The 15,972-nt window shown below is 46.8% G+C and overlaps 1 protein-coding gene across 3 annotated transcripts in view; it reads left to right on the top strand.

Annotated features, from left to right (window-relative positions):
- LOC124005463 (CUGBP Elav-like family member 3) overlaps positions 1 to 15,972 on the top strand; it is a 100,857-nt gene that overhangs the window by 84,669 nt on the left and 216 nt on the right. For 2 of the 3 annotated variants that reach the window (XM_046314752.1, XM_046314751.1), the window contains exons 11-14: positions 10,421 to 10,525; positions 10,674 to 10,817; positions 11,136 to 11,279; positions 14,990 to 15,972. The exon at positions 14,990 to 15,972 is cut by the window's right edge and continues 216 nt beyond it. In XM_046314752.1, coding sequence (XP_046170708.1) covers positions 10,421 to 10,525; positions 10,674 to 10,817; positions 11,136 to 11,263 — 377 coding nt within the window. In that variant the 3' untranslated portion in view covers positions 11,264 to 11,279; positions 14,990 to 15,972. Of the gene's footprint in view, positions 1 to 10,420; positions 10,526 to 10,673; positions 10,818 to 11,135; positions 11,280 to 11,988; positions 12,080 to 14,989 lie in introns of all 3 variants that reach the window. The other variant, XR_006833619.1, reaches the window with a different exon arrangement.

The raw sequence follows: 15,972 nt of genomic DNA, 5'->3' as shown, positions 1-15,972 counted from the left end.
AATCTAGTTGATGATCCCTGTGGTACAGGGTCAGAGGTGAATCTAGTTGATGATCCCTGTGGTACAGGGTCAGAGGTGAATCTAGTTGATGATCCCTGTGGTACAGGGTCAGAGGTGAATCTAGTTGGTGATCCCTGTGGTACAGGGTCAGAGAGGTGAATCTAGTTGATGATCCCTGTGGTACAGGGTCAGAGGTGAATCTAGTTGGTGATCCCTGTGGTACAGGGTCAGAGGTGAATCTAGTTGATGATCCCTGTGGTACAGGGTCAGAGGTGAATCTAGTTGATGATCCCTGTGGTACAGGGTCAGAGGTGAATCTAGTTGGTGATCCCTGTGGTACAGGGTCAGAGGTGAATCTAGTTGGTGATCCCTGTGGTACAGGGTCAGAGGTGATGATCTAGGGTTGGTGATCCCTGTGGTACAGGGTCAGAGGTGAATCTAGTTGGTGATCCCTGTGGTACAGGGTCAGAGGTGAATCTAGTTGATGATCCCTGAGGAATCTAGTTGGTGACAGGGTCAGAGGTGAATCTCAGAGTTGGTGATCCCTGTGGTACAGGGTCAGAGGTGAATCTAGTTGATGATCCCTGTGGCACAAGGTCAGAGGTGAATCTAGTTGATGATCCCTGTGGTACAGGGTCAGAGGTGAATCTAGTTGATGATCCCTGTGGTACAGGGTCAGGGGTGAATCTAGTTGGTGATCCCTGTGGTACAGGGTCAGAGGTGAATCTAGTTGGTGATCCCTGGTACAGGGTGGTACAGGGTCAGAGGTGAATCTAGTTGATGATCCCTGTGGTACAGGGTCAGAGGTGAATCTAGTTGATGATCCCTGTGGTACAGGGTCAGAGGTGAATCTAGTTGGTGATCCCTGTGGTACAGGGTCAGAGGTGAATCTAGTTGATGATCCCTGTGGTACAGGGTCAGAGGTGAATCTAGTTGATGATCCCTGTGGTACAGGGTCAGAGGTGAATCTAGTTGATGATCCCTGTGGTACAGGGTCAGAGGTGAATCTAGTTGATGATCCCTGTGGTACAGGGTCAGAGGTGAATCTAGTTGATGATCCCTGTGGTACAGGGTCAGAGGTGAATCTAGTTGATGATCCCTGTGGTGAACAGGGTCAGAGGTGAATCTAGTTGATGATCCCTGTGGTACAGGGTCAGAGGTGAATGTAGTTGATGATCCCTGTGGTACAGGGTCAGAGGTGAATCTAGTTGATGATCCCTGTGGTACAGGGTCAGAGGTGAATCTAGTTGGTGATCCCTGTGGTACAGGGTCAGAGGTGAATCTAGTTGATGATCCCTGTGGTACAGGGTCAGAGGTGAATCTAGTTGGTGATCCCTGTGGTACAGGGTCAAATCAAATCAAATCAAATCAAATTTATTTATATAGCCCTTCGTACATCAGCTGATATCTCAAAGTGCTGTACAGAAACCCAGCCTAAAACCCCAAACAGCAAACAATGCAGGTGTAAAAGCACGGTGGCTAGGAAAAACTCCCTAGAAAGGCCAAAACCTAGGAAGAAACCTAGAGAGGAACCGGGCTATGTGGGGTGGCCAGTCCTCTTCTGGCTGTGCCGGGTAGAGATTATAACAGAACATGACCAAGATGTTCAAATGTTCATAAATGACCAGCATGGTCAAATAATAATAAGGCAGAACAGTTGAAACTGGAGCAGCAGCACAGTCAGATGGACTGGGGACAGCAAGGAGCCATCATGTCAGGTAGTCCTGGGGCACGGTCCTAGGGCTCAGGTCCTCCGAGAGAGAGAAAGAAAGAGAGAATTAGAGAGAGCATATGTGGGGTGGCCAGTCCTCTTCTGGCTGTGCCAGGTGGAGATTATAACAGAACGTGGCCAAGATGTTCAAATGTTCATAAATGACCAGCATGGTTGAATAATAGTAAGGCAGAACAGTTGAAACTGGAGCAGGAGCATGGCCAGGTGGACTGGGGACAGCAAGGAGTCCTCATGTCAGGTAGTCCTGGGACATGGTCCTAGGGCCCAGGCCAGTTGAAACTGGAGCAGCAGCATGGCCAGGTGGACTGGGGACAGCAAGGAGTCATCATGTCAGGTAGTCCTGGGGCATGGTTCTAGGGCTCAGGTCCTCCGAGAGAGAGAAAGAAAGAGAGAAGGAGAGAATTAGAGAACGCACACTTAGATTTACACAGGACACCGAATAGGACAGGAGAAGTACTCCAGATAAACAAACTGACCCTAGCCCCCGACACATAAACTACTGCAGCATAAATACTGGAGGCTGAGACAGGAGGGGTCAGGAGACACTGTGGCCCCATCCGAGGACACCCCGGACAGGGCCAAACAGGAAGGATATAACCCCACCCACTTTGCCAAAGCACAGCCCCCACACCACTAGAGGGAAATCTTCAACCACCAACTTACCATCCTGAGACAAGGCCGAGTATAGCCCACAAAGATCTCCGACACGGTACAACCCAAGGGGTGGGGGGGACCCAGACAGGCCGACCACAACAGTGAATCAACCCACCCAGGTGACGCATCCCCCAGGGACGGCACGAGAGAGCCCCAGCAAGCCAGTGACTCAGCCCCCGTAACAGGGTTAGAGGCAGAGAATCCCAGTGGAAAAAGGGGAACCGGCCAGGCAGAGACAGCAAGGGCGGTTCGTTGCTCCAGAGCCTTTCCGTTCACCTTCCCACTCCTGGGCCAGACTACACTCAATCATATGACCCACTGAAGAGATGAGTCTTCAGTAAAGACTTAAAGGTTGAGACCGAGTTTGCGTCTCTGACATGGGTAGGCAGACCGTTCCATAAAAATGGAGCTCTATAGGAGAAAGCCCTGCCTCCAGCTGTTTGCTTAGAAATTCTAGGGACAATTAGGAGGCCTGCGTCTTGTGACCGTAGCGTACGTATAGGTATGTACGGCAGGACCAAATCAGAGAGGTAGGTAGGAGCAAGCCCATGTAATGCTTTGTAGGTTAGCAGTAAAACCTTGAAATCAGCCCTTGCTTTGACAGGAAGCCAGTGTAGAGAGGCTAGCACTGGAGTAATATGATCAAATTTTTTGGTTCTAGTCAGGATTCTAGCAGCCGTATTTAGCACTAACTGAAGTTTATTTAGTGCTTTATCCGGGTAGCCGGAAAATAGAGCATTGCAGTAGTCTAACCTAGAAGTGACAAAAGCATGGATTAATTTTTCTGCATCATTTTTGGACAGAAAGTTTCTGATTTTTGCAATGTTACGTAGATGGAAAAAAGCTGTCCTCGAAATGGTCTTGATATGTTCTTCAAAAGAGAGATCAGGGTCCAGAGTAACGCCGAGGTCCTTCACAGTTTTATTTGAGACGACTGTACAACCATTAAGATTCATTGTCAGATTCAACAGAAGATCTCTTTGTTTCTTGGGACCTAGAACAAGCATCTCTGTTTTGTCCGAGTTTAATAGTAGAAAGTTTGCAGCCATCCACTTCCTTATGTCTGAAACACATGCTTCTAGCGAGGGCAATTTTGGTGCTTCACCATGTTTCATTGAAATGTACAGCTGTGTGTCATCCGCATAGCAGTGAAAGTTTACATTATGTTTTCGAATAACATCCCCAAGAGGTAAAATATATAGTGAAAACAATAGTGGTCCTAAAACAGAACCTTGAGGAACACCGAAATGTACAGTTGATTTGTCAGAGGACAAACCATTCACAGAGACAAACTGATATCTTTCCGACAGATAAGACCTAAACCAGGCCAGAACATGTCCGTGTAGACCAATTTGGGTTTCCAATCTCTCCAAAAGAATGTGGTGATCGATGGTATCAAAAGCAGCACTAAGGTCTAGGAGCACGAGGACAGATGCAGAGCCTCGGTCCGATGCCATCAAAATGTCATTTACCACCTTCACAAGTGCCGTCTCAGTGCTATGATGGGGTCTAAAACCAGACTGAAGCATTTCGTATACATTGTTTGTCTTCAGGAAGGCAGTGAGTTGCTGCGCAACAGCCTTCTCTAAAATCTTTGAGAGGAATGGAAGATTCGATATAGGCCGATAGTTTTTTATATTTTCTGGGTCAAGGTTTGGCTTTTTCAAGAGAGGCTTTATTACTGCCACTTTTAGTGAGTTTGGTACACATCCAGTGGATAGAGAGCCGTTTATTATGTTCAACATAGGAGGGCCAAGCACAGGAAGCAGCTCTTTCAGTAGTTTAGTTGGAATAGGGTCCAGTATACAGCTTGAAGGTTTAGAGGCCATGATTATTTTCATCATTGTGTCAAGAGATATAGTACTAAAACACTTGAGCGTCTCTCTTGATCCTAGGTCCTGGCAGAGTTGTGCAGACTCAGGACAACTGAGGTTTGGAGGAATACGCAGGTTTAAAGAGGAGTCCGTAATTTGCTTTCTAATAATCATAATCTTTTCCTCAAAGAAGTTCATGAATTTATCACTGCTAAAGTGCAAGTCATCCTCTCTTGGGGAATGCTGCTTTTTAGTTAGCTTTGCCACAGTATCAAAAAGGAATTTCGGATTGTTCTTATTTTCCTCAATTAAGTTAGAAAAATAGGACGATCGAGCAGCAGTAAGGGCTCTTCGGTACTGCACGGTACCATCCTTCCAAGCTAGTCGGAAGACTTCCAGTTTGGTGTGGCGCCATTTCCGTTCCAATTTTCTGGAAGCTTGCTTCAGAGCTCGGGTATTTTCTGTGTACCATGGAGCTAGTTTCTTATGAGACATTTTTTAGTTTTTAGGGGTGCAACTGCATCTAGGGTATTGCGCAAGGTTAAATTGAGATCCTCAGTTAGGTGGTTAACGGATTTTTGTCCTCTGGCGTCCTTGGGTAGGCAGAGGGAGTCTGGAAGGGCATCAAGGAATCTTTGTGTTGTCTGTGAATTTATAGCACGACTTTTGATGTTCCTTGGTTGGGGTCTGAGCAGATTATTTGTTGCAATTGCAAACGTAATAAAATGGTGGTCTGATAGTCCAGGATTATGAGGAAAAACATTAAGATCCACAACATTTATTCCATGGGACAAAACTAGGTCCAGCGTATGACTGTGAGAGTGAGTGGGTCCAGAGACATGTTGGACAAAACCCACTGAGTCGATGATGGCTCCAAAAGCCTTTTGGAGTGGGTCTGTGGACTTTTCCATGTGAATATTAAAGTCACCAAAGATTAGAATATTATCTGCAATGACTACAAGGTCTGATAGGAATTCAGGGAACTCAGTGAGAAACGCTGTATATGGCCCAGGAGGCCTGTAAACAGTAGCTATAAAAAGTGATTGAGTAGGCTGCATAGATTTCATGACTAGAAGCTCAAAAGACGAAAACGTCATTTTTTTTGTAAATTGAAATTTGCTATCGTAAATGTTAGCAACACCTCCGCCTTTGCGGGATGCACGGGGGATATGGTCACTAGTGTAGCCAGGAGGTGAGGCCTCATTTAACACAGTAAATTCATCAGGCTTAAGCCATGTTTCAGTCAGGCCAATCACATCAAGATTATGATCAGTGATTAGTTCATTGACTATAATTGCCTTTGAAGTAAGGGATCTAACATTAAGTAGCCCTATTTTGAGATGTGAGGTATCATGATCTCTTTCAGTAATGACAGGAATGGAGGTGGTCTTTATCCTAGTGAGATTGCTAAGGCGAACACCGCCATGTTTAGTTTTGCCCAACCCAGGTCGAGGCACAGACACGGTCTCAATGGTGATAGCTGAGCTGACTACACTAACTATGCTAGTGGCAGACTCCACTATGCTGGCAGGCTGGCTAATAGCCTGCTGCCTGGCCTGCACCCTATTTCATTGTGGAGCTAGAGGAGTTAGAGCCCTGTCTATGTTGGCAGATAAGATGAGAGCACCCCTCCAGCTAGGATGGAGTCCGTCACTCCTCAGCAGGTCAGGCTTGGTCCTGTTTGTGGGCGAGTCCCAGAAAGAGGGCCAATTATCTACAAATTCTATCTTTTGGGAGGGGCAGAAAACAGTTTTCAACCAGCGATTGAGTTGTGAGACTCTGCTGTAGAGCTCATCACTCCCCCTAACTGGGAGGGGGCCAGAGACAATTACTCGATGCCGACACATCTTTCTAGCTGATATGCACGCAGAAGCTATGTTGCGCTTGGTGATCTCTGACTGTTTCATCCTAACATCGTTGGTGCCGACGTGGATAACAATATCTCTATACTCTCTACACTCGCCAGTTTTAGCTTTAGCCAGCACCATCTTCAGATTAGCCTTAACGTCGGTAGCCCTGCCCCCGGGTAAACAGTGTATGATCGCTGGATGATTCGCTTTAAGTCTAATACTGCGGGTAATGGAGTCGCCAATGACTAGAGTTTTCAATTTGTCAGAGCTAATGGTGGGAAGCTTCGGCGTCTCAGACCCCGTAACGGGAGGAGTAGAGACCAGAGAAGACTCGGCCTCTGACACCGACCCGCTGCTTAATGGGGAGAACCGGTTGAAAGTTTCTGTCTGCTGAATGAGCGACACCGGTTGAGCGTTCCTACAGCATTTCCTTCCAGAAACCGTGAGAAAGTTGTCCGGCTGCGGGGACTGTGCCAGGGGATTTATACTACTATCTGTACTTACTGGTGGCACAGACGCTGTTTCATCCTTTCCTACACTGAAATTACCCTTGCCTAACGATTGCGTCTGAAGCTGGGCTTGCAGTACAGCTATCCTCGCCGTAAGGCGAGCACAGCGGCTGCAATTAGAAGGCATCATGTTAATGTTACTACTTAGCTTCGGCTGTTGGAGGTCCTGACGAATCGTGTCCAGATAAAGCGTCCGGAGTGAAAAAGTCGAGGAAAAAATAAATATATGAACGGTAATTAAAAAGTCAGAGGTGAATCTAGTTGATGATCCCTGTGGTACAGGGTCAGAGGTGAATCTAGTTGGTGATCCCTGTGGTACAGGGTCAGAGGTGAATCTAGTTGGTGATCCCTGTGGTACAGGGTCAGAGGTGAATCTAGTTGGTGATCCCTGTGGTACAGGGTCAGAGGTGAATCTAGTTGGTGATCCCTGTGGTACAGGGTCAGAGGTGAATCTAGTTGATGATCCCTGAGGGACAGGGTCAGAGGTGAATCTAGTTGGTGATCCCTGTGGTACAGGGTCAGAGGTGAATCTAGTTGATGATCCCTGTGGCACAAGGTCAGAGGTGAATCTAGTTGATGATCCCTGTGGTACACGGTCAGATGTGAATCTAGTTGATGATCCCTGTGGTACAGGGTCAGAGGTGAATCTAGTTGGTGATCCCTGTGGTACAGGGTCAGAGGTGAATCTAGTTGATGATCCCTGTGGTACAGGGTCAGAGGTGAATCTAGTTGGTGATCCCTGTGGTACAGGGTCAGAGGTGAATCTAGTTGATGATCCCTGTGGTACAGGGTCAGAGGTGAATCTAGTTGGTGATCCCTGTGGTACAGGGTCAGAGGTGAATCTAGTTGGTGATCCCTGTGGTACAGGGTCAGAGGTGAATCTAGTTGATGATCCCTGTGGTACAGGGTCAGAGGTGAATCTAGTTGGTGATCCCTGTGGTACAGGGTCAGAGGTGAATCTAGTTGGTGATCCCTGTGGTACAGGGTCAGAGGTGAATCTAGTTGGTGATCCCTGTGGTACAGGGTCAGAGGTGAATCTAGTTGGTGATCCCTGTGGTACAGGGTCAGAGGTGAATCTAGTTGATGATCCCTGAGGGACAGGGTCAGAGGTGAATCTAGTTGGTGATCCCTGTGGTACAGGGTCAGAGGTGAATCTAGTTGATGATCCCTGTGGCACAAGGTCAGAGGTGAATCTAGTTGATGATCCCTGTGGTACACGGTCAGATGTGAATCTAGTTGATGATCCCTGTGGTACAGGGTCAGAGGTGAATCTAGTTGGTGATCCCTGTGGTACAGGGTCAGAGGTGAATCTAGTTGTTGATCCCTGTGGTACAGGGTCAGAGGTGAATCTAGTTGATGATCCCTGTGGTACAGGGTCAGAGGTGAATCTAGTTGGTGATCCCTGTGGTACAGGGTCAGAGGTGAATCTAGTTGATGATCCCTATGGCACAAGGTCAGAGGTGAATCTAGTTGGTGATCCCTGTGGTACAGGGTCAGAGGTGAATCTAGTTGGTGATCCCTGTGCTACAGGGTCAGAGGTGAATCTAGTTGGTGATCCCTGTGGTACAGGGTCAGAGGTGAATCTAGTTGGTGATCCCTCTGGTACAGGGTCAGAGGTGAATCTAGTTGGTGATCCCTGTGGTACAGGGTCAGAGGTGAATCTAGTTGATGATCCCTGTGGTACAGGGTCAGAGGTGAATCTAGTTGGTGATCCCTGTGGTACAGGGTCAGAGGTGAATCTAGTTGGTGATCCCTGTGGTACAGGGTCAGAGGTGAATCTAGTTGATGATCCCTGTGGTACAGGGTCAGAGGTGAATCTAGTTGATGATCCCTGTGGTACAGGGTCAGAGGTGAATCTAGTTGATGATCCCTGTGGTACAGGGTCAGAGGTGAATCTAGTTGATGATCCCTGTGGTACAGGGTCAGAGGTGAATCTATTTGATGATCCCTGTGGTACAGGGTCAGAGGTGAATCTAGTTGGTGATCCCTGTGGTACAGGGTCAGAGGTGAATCTAGTTGATGATCCCTGTGGTACAGGGTCAGAGGTGAATCTAGTTGATGATCCCTGTGGTACAGGGTCAGAGGTGAATCTAGTTGGTGATCCCTGTGGTACAGGGTCAGAGGTGAATCTAGTTGATGATCCCTGTGGTACAGGGTCAGAGGTGAATCTAGTTGGTGATCCCTGTGGTACAGGGTCAGAGGTGAATCTAGTTGATGATCCCTGTGGTACAGGGTCAGAGGTGAATCTAGTTGATGATCCCTGTGGTACAGGGTCAGAGGTGAATCTAGTTGATGATCCCTGTGGTACAGGGTCAGAGGTGAATCTAGTTGGTGATCCCTGTGGTACAGGGTCAGAGGTGAATCTAGTTGATGATCCCTGTGGTACAGGGTCAGAGGTGAATCTAGTTGGTGATCCCTGTGGTACAGGGTCAGAGGTGAATCTAGTTGATGATCCCTGTGGTACAGGGTCAGAGGTGAATCTAGTTGGTGATCCCTGTGGTACAGGGTCAGAGGTGAATCTAGTTGATGATCCCTGTGGTACAGGGTCAGAGGTGAATCTAGTTGGTGATCCCTGTGGTACAGGGTCAGAGGTGAATCTAGTTGATGATCCCTGTGGTACAGGGTCAGAGGTGAATCTAGTTGATGATCCCTGTGGTACAGGGTCAGAGGTGAATCTAGTTGATGATCCCTGTGGTACAGGGTCAGAGGTGAATCTAGTTGATGATCCCTGTGGTACAGGGTCAGAGGTGAATCTGATCCCTGTGGTTGATGATCCCTGTGGTACAGGGTCAGAGGTGAATCTAGTTGATGATCCCTGTGGTACAGGGTCAGAGGTGAATCTAGTTGATGATCCCTGTTGGTACAGGGTCAGAGGTGAATCTAGTTGATGATCCCTGTGGTACAGGGTCAGAGGTGAATCTAGTTGATGATCCCTGTGGTACAGGGTCAGAGGTGAATCTAGTTGATGATCAGGGTCCTGTGGTACAGGGTCAGAGGTGAATCTAGTTGATGATCCCTGTGGTACAGGGTCAGAGGTGAATCTAGTTGATGATCCCTGTGGTACAGGGTCAGAGGTGAATCTAGTTGATGATCCCTGTGGTACAGGGTCAGAGGTGAATCTAGTTGATGATCCCTGTGGTACAGGGTCAGAGGTGAATCTAGTTGATGATCCCTGTGGTACAGGGTCAGAGGTGAATCTAGTTGATGATCCCTGTGGTACAGGGTCAGAGGTGAATCTAGTTGATGATCCCTGTGGTACAGGGTCAGATGTGAATCTAGTTGAGGATCCCTGTGGTACAGGGTCAGAGGTGAATCTAGTTGAGGATCCCTGTGGTACAGGGTCAGATGTGAATCTAGTTGATGATCCCTGTGGTACAGGGTCAGATGTGAATCTAGTTGATGATCCCTGTGGTACAGGGTCAGAGGTGAATCTAGTTGATGATCCCTGTGGTACAGGGTCAGAGGTGAATCTAGTTGATGATCCCTGTGGTACAGGGTCAGGGGTGAATCTAGTTGATGATCCCTATGGCACAAGGTCAGAGGTGAATCTAGTTGATGATCCCTGTGGTACAGGGTCATATATTAATCTAGTTGGTGATCCCTGTGGTACAGGGTCATATATTAATCTAGTTGGTGATCCCTGTGGTACAGGGTCAGAGGTGAATCTAGTTGATGATCCCTATGGCACAAGGTCAGAGGTGAATCTAGTTGATGATCCCTGGGGTACAGGGTCAGAGGTGTGTTCCTCCCTACCATCTCTGCCATTGGGTAGGGTAATCTGATCCTAGATCTGTGGTTAGGGGTGTCTTGGACCTCCAACCAGTGTTTCATCATCTGATGTCACTCTCTCTCTCATCACAGCGGCGTACCCTGCTGCCTATGGATTGGTCGGCCAGCATTTTCCACAGCAACCTACCCTGGTTGCCCAGCAACACCAGCAGCCCCAGCAACAGCAGCAGCGAGAAGGTGATGTCACTTCCTGTCTCTCAGACAGCACCTGTTGTGTGTGTGTGTGTCTCAGATTAGTGTGCGTGTGAATCACAGATCCTCATGAATATTTGTGTGAGTGTGCCTCTCTGTAGCAGAACCTAACGTGTGTGTGTTCCTTCCCTAGGGCCGGAGGGTTGTAATATCTTTATCTACCACCTGCCTCAGGAGTTCAGTGACAGTGAGATGCTCCAGATGTTTCTGCCCTTTGGAAACGTCATCTCAGCTAAAGTCTTTGTAGACCGCGCCACCAACCAGAGCAAGTGCTTCGGTAAGACAGAGAGAGAGGGATTGGAGGGGGAGACATAGGAGAGAGGCAGGGATGGGTGAATAGTGAGTATCCAGGAGAAAAGGAAAGAAAGGAGGAACAGAGGAGAAATGGAGGGAGATAAGAGAGAATTGCAATTCCACCTGTTGCTATGATACATGATGATCATAACTCACAGTTGCTGGTAGCATACTGTATGACTGTATCTCTGTCTGTTGCAACAAAGCAATGTGATTATACATGTTATATTACATACATGTTATTTCAGAATGTTTCTGTCTCTGTTCCCTCTTCCTCTCTCGTTCCTCCCTCCCTCCCCAGGTTTTGTGAGTTTTGACAACCCATCCAGTGCCCAGACTGCCATCCAGGCTATGAATGGGTTCCAGATCGGCATGAAGAGACTCAAGGTGCAGCTGAAACGACCTAAAGACGCCAACCGCCCCTACTGAAGGAGAGAGGAGAGAGGTGAGAAGGGATAGGGGCTGGGAAAGAAAGAGGGAGGAGAAAGAATGTGTGGATAGAGGGATGGAGGAATGGGAGGCAATAAAAGAGAAGAAGGGAATGAGGGAGGAGACTGGAGGGTAGAAGAGAGGAGGGGAGGAGGCAAGAGAGAGGTGGGGTGGAGGGGAGGAGGGTAGGAGGGAGGAGAAAGGAGGGACGAGACAGGAGGGTACGAGAGAGGAGGGTAGGAGGAAGGAGAGAGGAGGGTTGAAGAGAGGAGGGTAGAAGAGAGGAGAGAGGAGGGTAGGAGGGTAGGAGGCAGGAGAGAGGCGGAGAGGAGAGAGGAGGGTAGGAGTGAGGTCGGGGAGGCGTGTAAGAGAGAAGTGATGGGAAGGAGGAGGGATATTTGGGTTTGGGGAGGAAACAGGAAAGAATGACAATGGAGTTTATGCAAGCTGCTGTCAGTCACAGCTTTCTAAAATGCTGATTGGTGAAAGGGCTATATGACTAGAGTGGGCGGGATCTTAAATAAGCAGTGCATATGTGGTAAAAAATATTAAACACATGAAATAACAAAAAATGCTTTGTAGGTAGTTTAATCATTTAGAGATATTGTAGCCAAATTAAAACTAAATTATTGAAATATTGTTATCCAACTTTATATTTTTTATTTATTTTTATTTTCTGATGTTTTTTTAATCTTTTCCTGAAACAACAACACACCTCACCTGAGATCCTCCCGTCCAATCATAATTCGCGGGGATCCCATCACTATGGTTACCTAGCGACCGATAAAGCCCCGACCCCCCTTCCTCTCACGTGTTGTAAGTTGATTGGTTGGCCTGTGTCTGGGTTGCTGTGGAGGTGGATTGCCTGTGCTGGTTGCCCTTGGCGATTTGTTTGTTTGTTCCGTCGCCCCGAGCAACCGGCCATGCACTGACCTGCATGCCCTGTTGCTGTGGTGACCACAGACTGTGTTTGGTGCATTGTGACTTTATTTTGTATTGACCTGTGCACATACTGATCAATAACTGTCAATAACTGGGATCTGATCAATTAAGTATCAATTGATTCGATTGAATATCCGCATTGACTGATGGATAATTGTATTGGATATTTGGATAAATTCTGTATTAATGGTCGTTGTTTTTCCGCAGTTTAGTTTTTGATCAGTTTCTGTAGTGTTCTGTTTGGTGTCATTACCATTATAGTACTACTGTATATTTGGGCTAGACTGAGGTGGGCTGTGTGTGTGTGTGTGTGTGTGTGTGCGTGCGTGCATGCGTGCGTGTGTGCGTGTGTGTGTGTCCCTGTGTGTGTGTCCCTGTGTGTGTGTGTGTGTGTGTGTGTGTGTGTGTGTGTGTGTGTGTGTGTGTGTGTGTGTGTGTGTGTGTGTGTGTGTGTGTGTGTGTGTGTGTGTGTGTGTGTGTGTGTGTGTGTGTGTGTGTGTGTGTGTGTGTGTGTGTGTGTGTGTGTGTGTGTGTGTGTGAGGGTGTCTAGTTAACTGTGTGGTTACAGTAGGTTTCTGAATGTTTTCCTACAGTCTCTAACCAGGCCATTCAGTGTATAATGGGGTAACACAATGTTGTTGGGTTTAAAGTACAGATTTACGCCGTAAACTATCCCAGTCCAGCCTAGAACTATCCCAGCTCAGTCCAGTCCAGCCCAGCCTAGTTCAGCCCAGCTCAGTCAAGTCCAGCCCAGTCTAGTCCAGCCCAGCCTAGTCCAACCCAGCCCAGCCCAGCCTAGTCCAGCCCAGCCTAGTCCAGCCCAGCCCAGCCTAGTCCAGCCCAGCCTAGTCCAGCCCAGCCCAGCCTAGTCCAGCCCAGCCTAGTCCAGCCCAGCCTAATCCAGCCCAGCCCAGCCTAGTCCAGCCCAGTCCAGTCCAGCCCAGCCTAGTCCAGCCAGGCCCAGCTTAGTCCAGCCCAGCCCAGCCTAGTCCAGCCCAGCCCAGCCCAGCCTAGTCCAGCCCAGCCCAGCCCAGCCTAGTCCAGCCCAGCTCAGTCCAGTCCAGCCCAGCCTAGTCCAGCCCAGCCCAGCCCAGCCTAGTCCAGCACAGCTCAGTCCAGTCCAGCCCAGCCTAGTCCAACCCAGCCATCTGCATTTGGTGATGATCATAGCCTATGTGGATATAGAGGTGGGTAAACCCCTTTGTAAGGAAAATGTGTGAAATTATTTAGCATGTGTAAGCTAAGCAATGAATTGTAAATAACTCCCAATAAACAGCACACATTCCTAGGATAAGTCCAAGTCCATCTCATAGTTTAAAGAGCCTTCATCACCCGGTCGCATTTCCTTCATCTGCACTGAAACCAAATAATAGGTGAAAACAATATGGTGGAAGATGAGCAGATGAGCGTAGAGAGGAAAGAGACAGGGAGAGGAAGTTACTTCAGACTATTCAGATGCAGCACTGTGGACTGTGGACCTCTGATGACACTAAACTCTGCTGATCTGGATTCTGATTGGTAGGCTGTGTGTCCTTGGCTTCTGATTGGTAAGACTGTGGACTGGCCTGACTTTCTGATTGGTGTCTATTTCCCCTTCTTTTCTACCAGTCTATTTCCCCTTCTTTTCTACCAGTCTATTTCCCCCTCCTGTTTTATATCTCTCTATCACTCCTCTCCTTTTCTCCCCTCCCATCTTTCTTTCTCCTTCTTTCTCTCTCTTGCTTCCTTTCTCTCTCCCCTTCTCTCACCCCCCTGGCCGGTGCTTTGAGGTAATGGTTTGTGGTTGTGATGGTGTTAAACATAGCCTCTTGTCGATTGAAGAACAGACTTAAACTATAGGAATTCTGGGAGAATGAATATACATGGAGGGAAAAAATTGTGTCTTGGTATGGGTAGAGGTTACCCATAGAACCAGATCTAGGATCAGCTAACCTGCCCCAAATCAAAACGTTAACCATATGGGAGAAAACACAAAACTGACCTTAGATCAGTTTATCTTAATAATCTAATAATAACATTAAAAGACAACAAATGAGAAAATGTATTGTAATTGCTTTAATTTACAAATTTACAAGAGAAGCTACCACACAGAATTCTAAGCTACTTGTGGACTAAGGGAGACTGTTACCCAGAATTTCTATACTGCAACTGCCAGAGAGTGATGCATGTTGGGAACCTTTGCTTGCCGTGATCTTAGACACAAGTACAACGTGTGCGTGCACGGACACACACACACACAAACACACAGACATACATACAATTACAGAAAAGGCAAAAGGCCTCCCAAATGACAACAACAATATTCATGGATATTTCACTGTGTTGAGTTGCATGCCCTGGACACTCTGTATGTCTATGTGTAAAAGCACCATGACGTTATCCCTGTTGAAAAACACAGAGGTTTACTATAGTAACCAATGATGCAGACTTAGTAGAGGTAAACTGTTTTGTGCAAATGGTTTCTGGTAATATATTATTTTGTTGGAAATGTCATCCACATGAGGGATGAATTGTTTCTATACTGTTATTTCTTTGTTCTCTGATATATAGAGGATTATAGTAGAGGTTAACCACAAGACTATATCCATGTCCTAACAATCTCTGTCTCTCTGTCTCCCTGTCTCTCTGTCTCCCTCTCTCTCTCTGTCTCTCTCCCTGTCTCTCTCTCTCTCTGTCTCTCTCTCTCTCTCTCTCTCTCTCTCTCTCTCTCTCTCTCTCTCTCTCTCTCTCTCTCTCTCTCTCTCTCTCTCTCTCTCTCTCTCTCTCTCTCTCTCTCTCTCTCAGACTCTGGCCATGGTGGAATCCCAGCGTGCATTGCACCCTCAGACCTACTACCTTTCTGTTGAGCGACGGGGAACAGCACACACACAAACACCACACACACACACAAATACCACACACACACACACACCACACACACACACACACACACACACACACACACACACACACACACACACACACACACACACACACACACACACACACACACACACACACACACACACACACACACACACACACACACACACACACACACACACACACACACACACATTGCACTCTAAAAGGACCAAGGCACAGATATTGACCAATGTACATATTATAGTCCTCACACACACACACACTCACATACTTTCAGATACATATATGTCAGTAATCGTACGCATTGAACTGGACTCAGTTTGAAAATGGTTTGTGAGGAGTTTGTCTGGAGTGTGTAGGGCAGTGAAGATAGCACACATACACGACCCAGGAAGTACTTACTAAAGTCATTGATGAGATAATGAATAATGGTGATATATCACTTCTTTGGACCATAACATGTCATATTACATGGCTATTACATGTGTATAACATGATACAAATAGGAAGGCCTCCATTTCGTAATAAAAAAAAGGAAAACAGGAAAAAATATTGAGACAAAAATGAGTAATTTAGAGAAACTTTGGAGAGAGATCCTTATGGCCTGTAAATAATTTAGTTTAAGAAGAGTAACATTTAGAAAATGACAAAAAAATGCAAAAACAAGAGTACTTTAGATAAACCACTAAAAATGACACAATATTATTATTATTATTGTTATTATGATTATTATCTTCGTTAGGGGATATTGTATTAGAAATAAAGAAAGGGGAGAATCACAAACATATTTTCAATTTCTACTTAGACTTTAGGATAAATGTGGGTGGGAGGGACTGCACCTTTTCTGAGAGGTTTTAATATTTTAACAATTTTTATTTATTGACTAATTTATCAATTATTTT

The sequence above is a fragment of the Oncorhynchus gorbuscha genome, linkage group LG19, assembly GCF_021184085.1.
Source record: "Oncorhynchus gorbuscha isolate QuinsamMale2020 ecotype Even-year linkage group LG19, OgorEven_v1.0, whole genome shotgun sequence".
Taxonomy (NCBI): domain Eukaryota; kingdom Metazoa; phylum Chordata; class Actinopteri; order Salmoniformes; family Salmonidae; genus Oncorhynchus; species Oncorhynchus gorbuscha.
The sequence above is the reverse complement of the archived record's forward strand: the minus strand, read 5'-3'. Positions and strand labels throughout refer to the sequence as shown.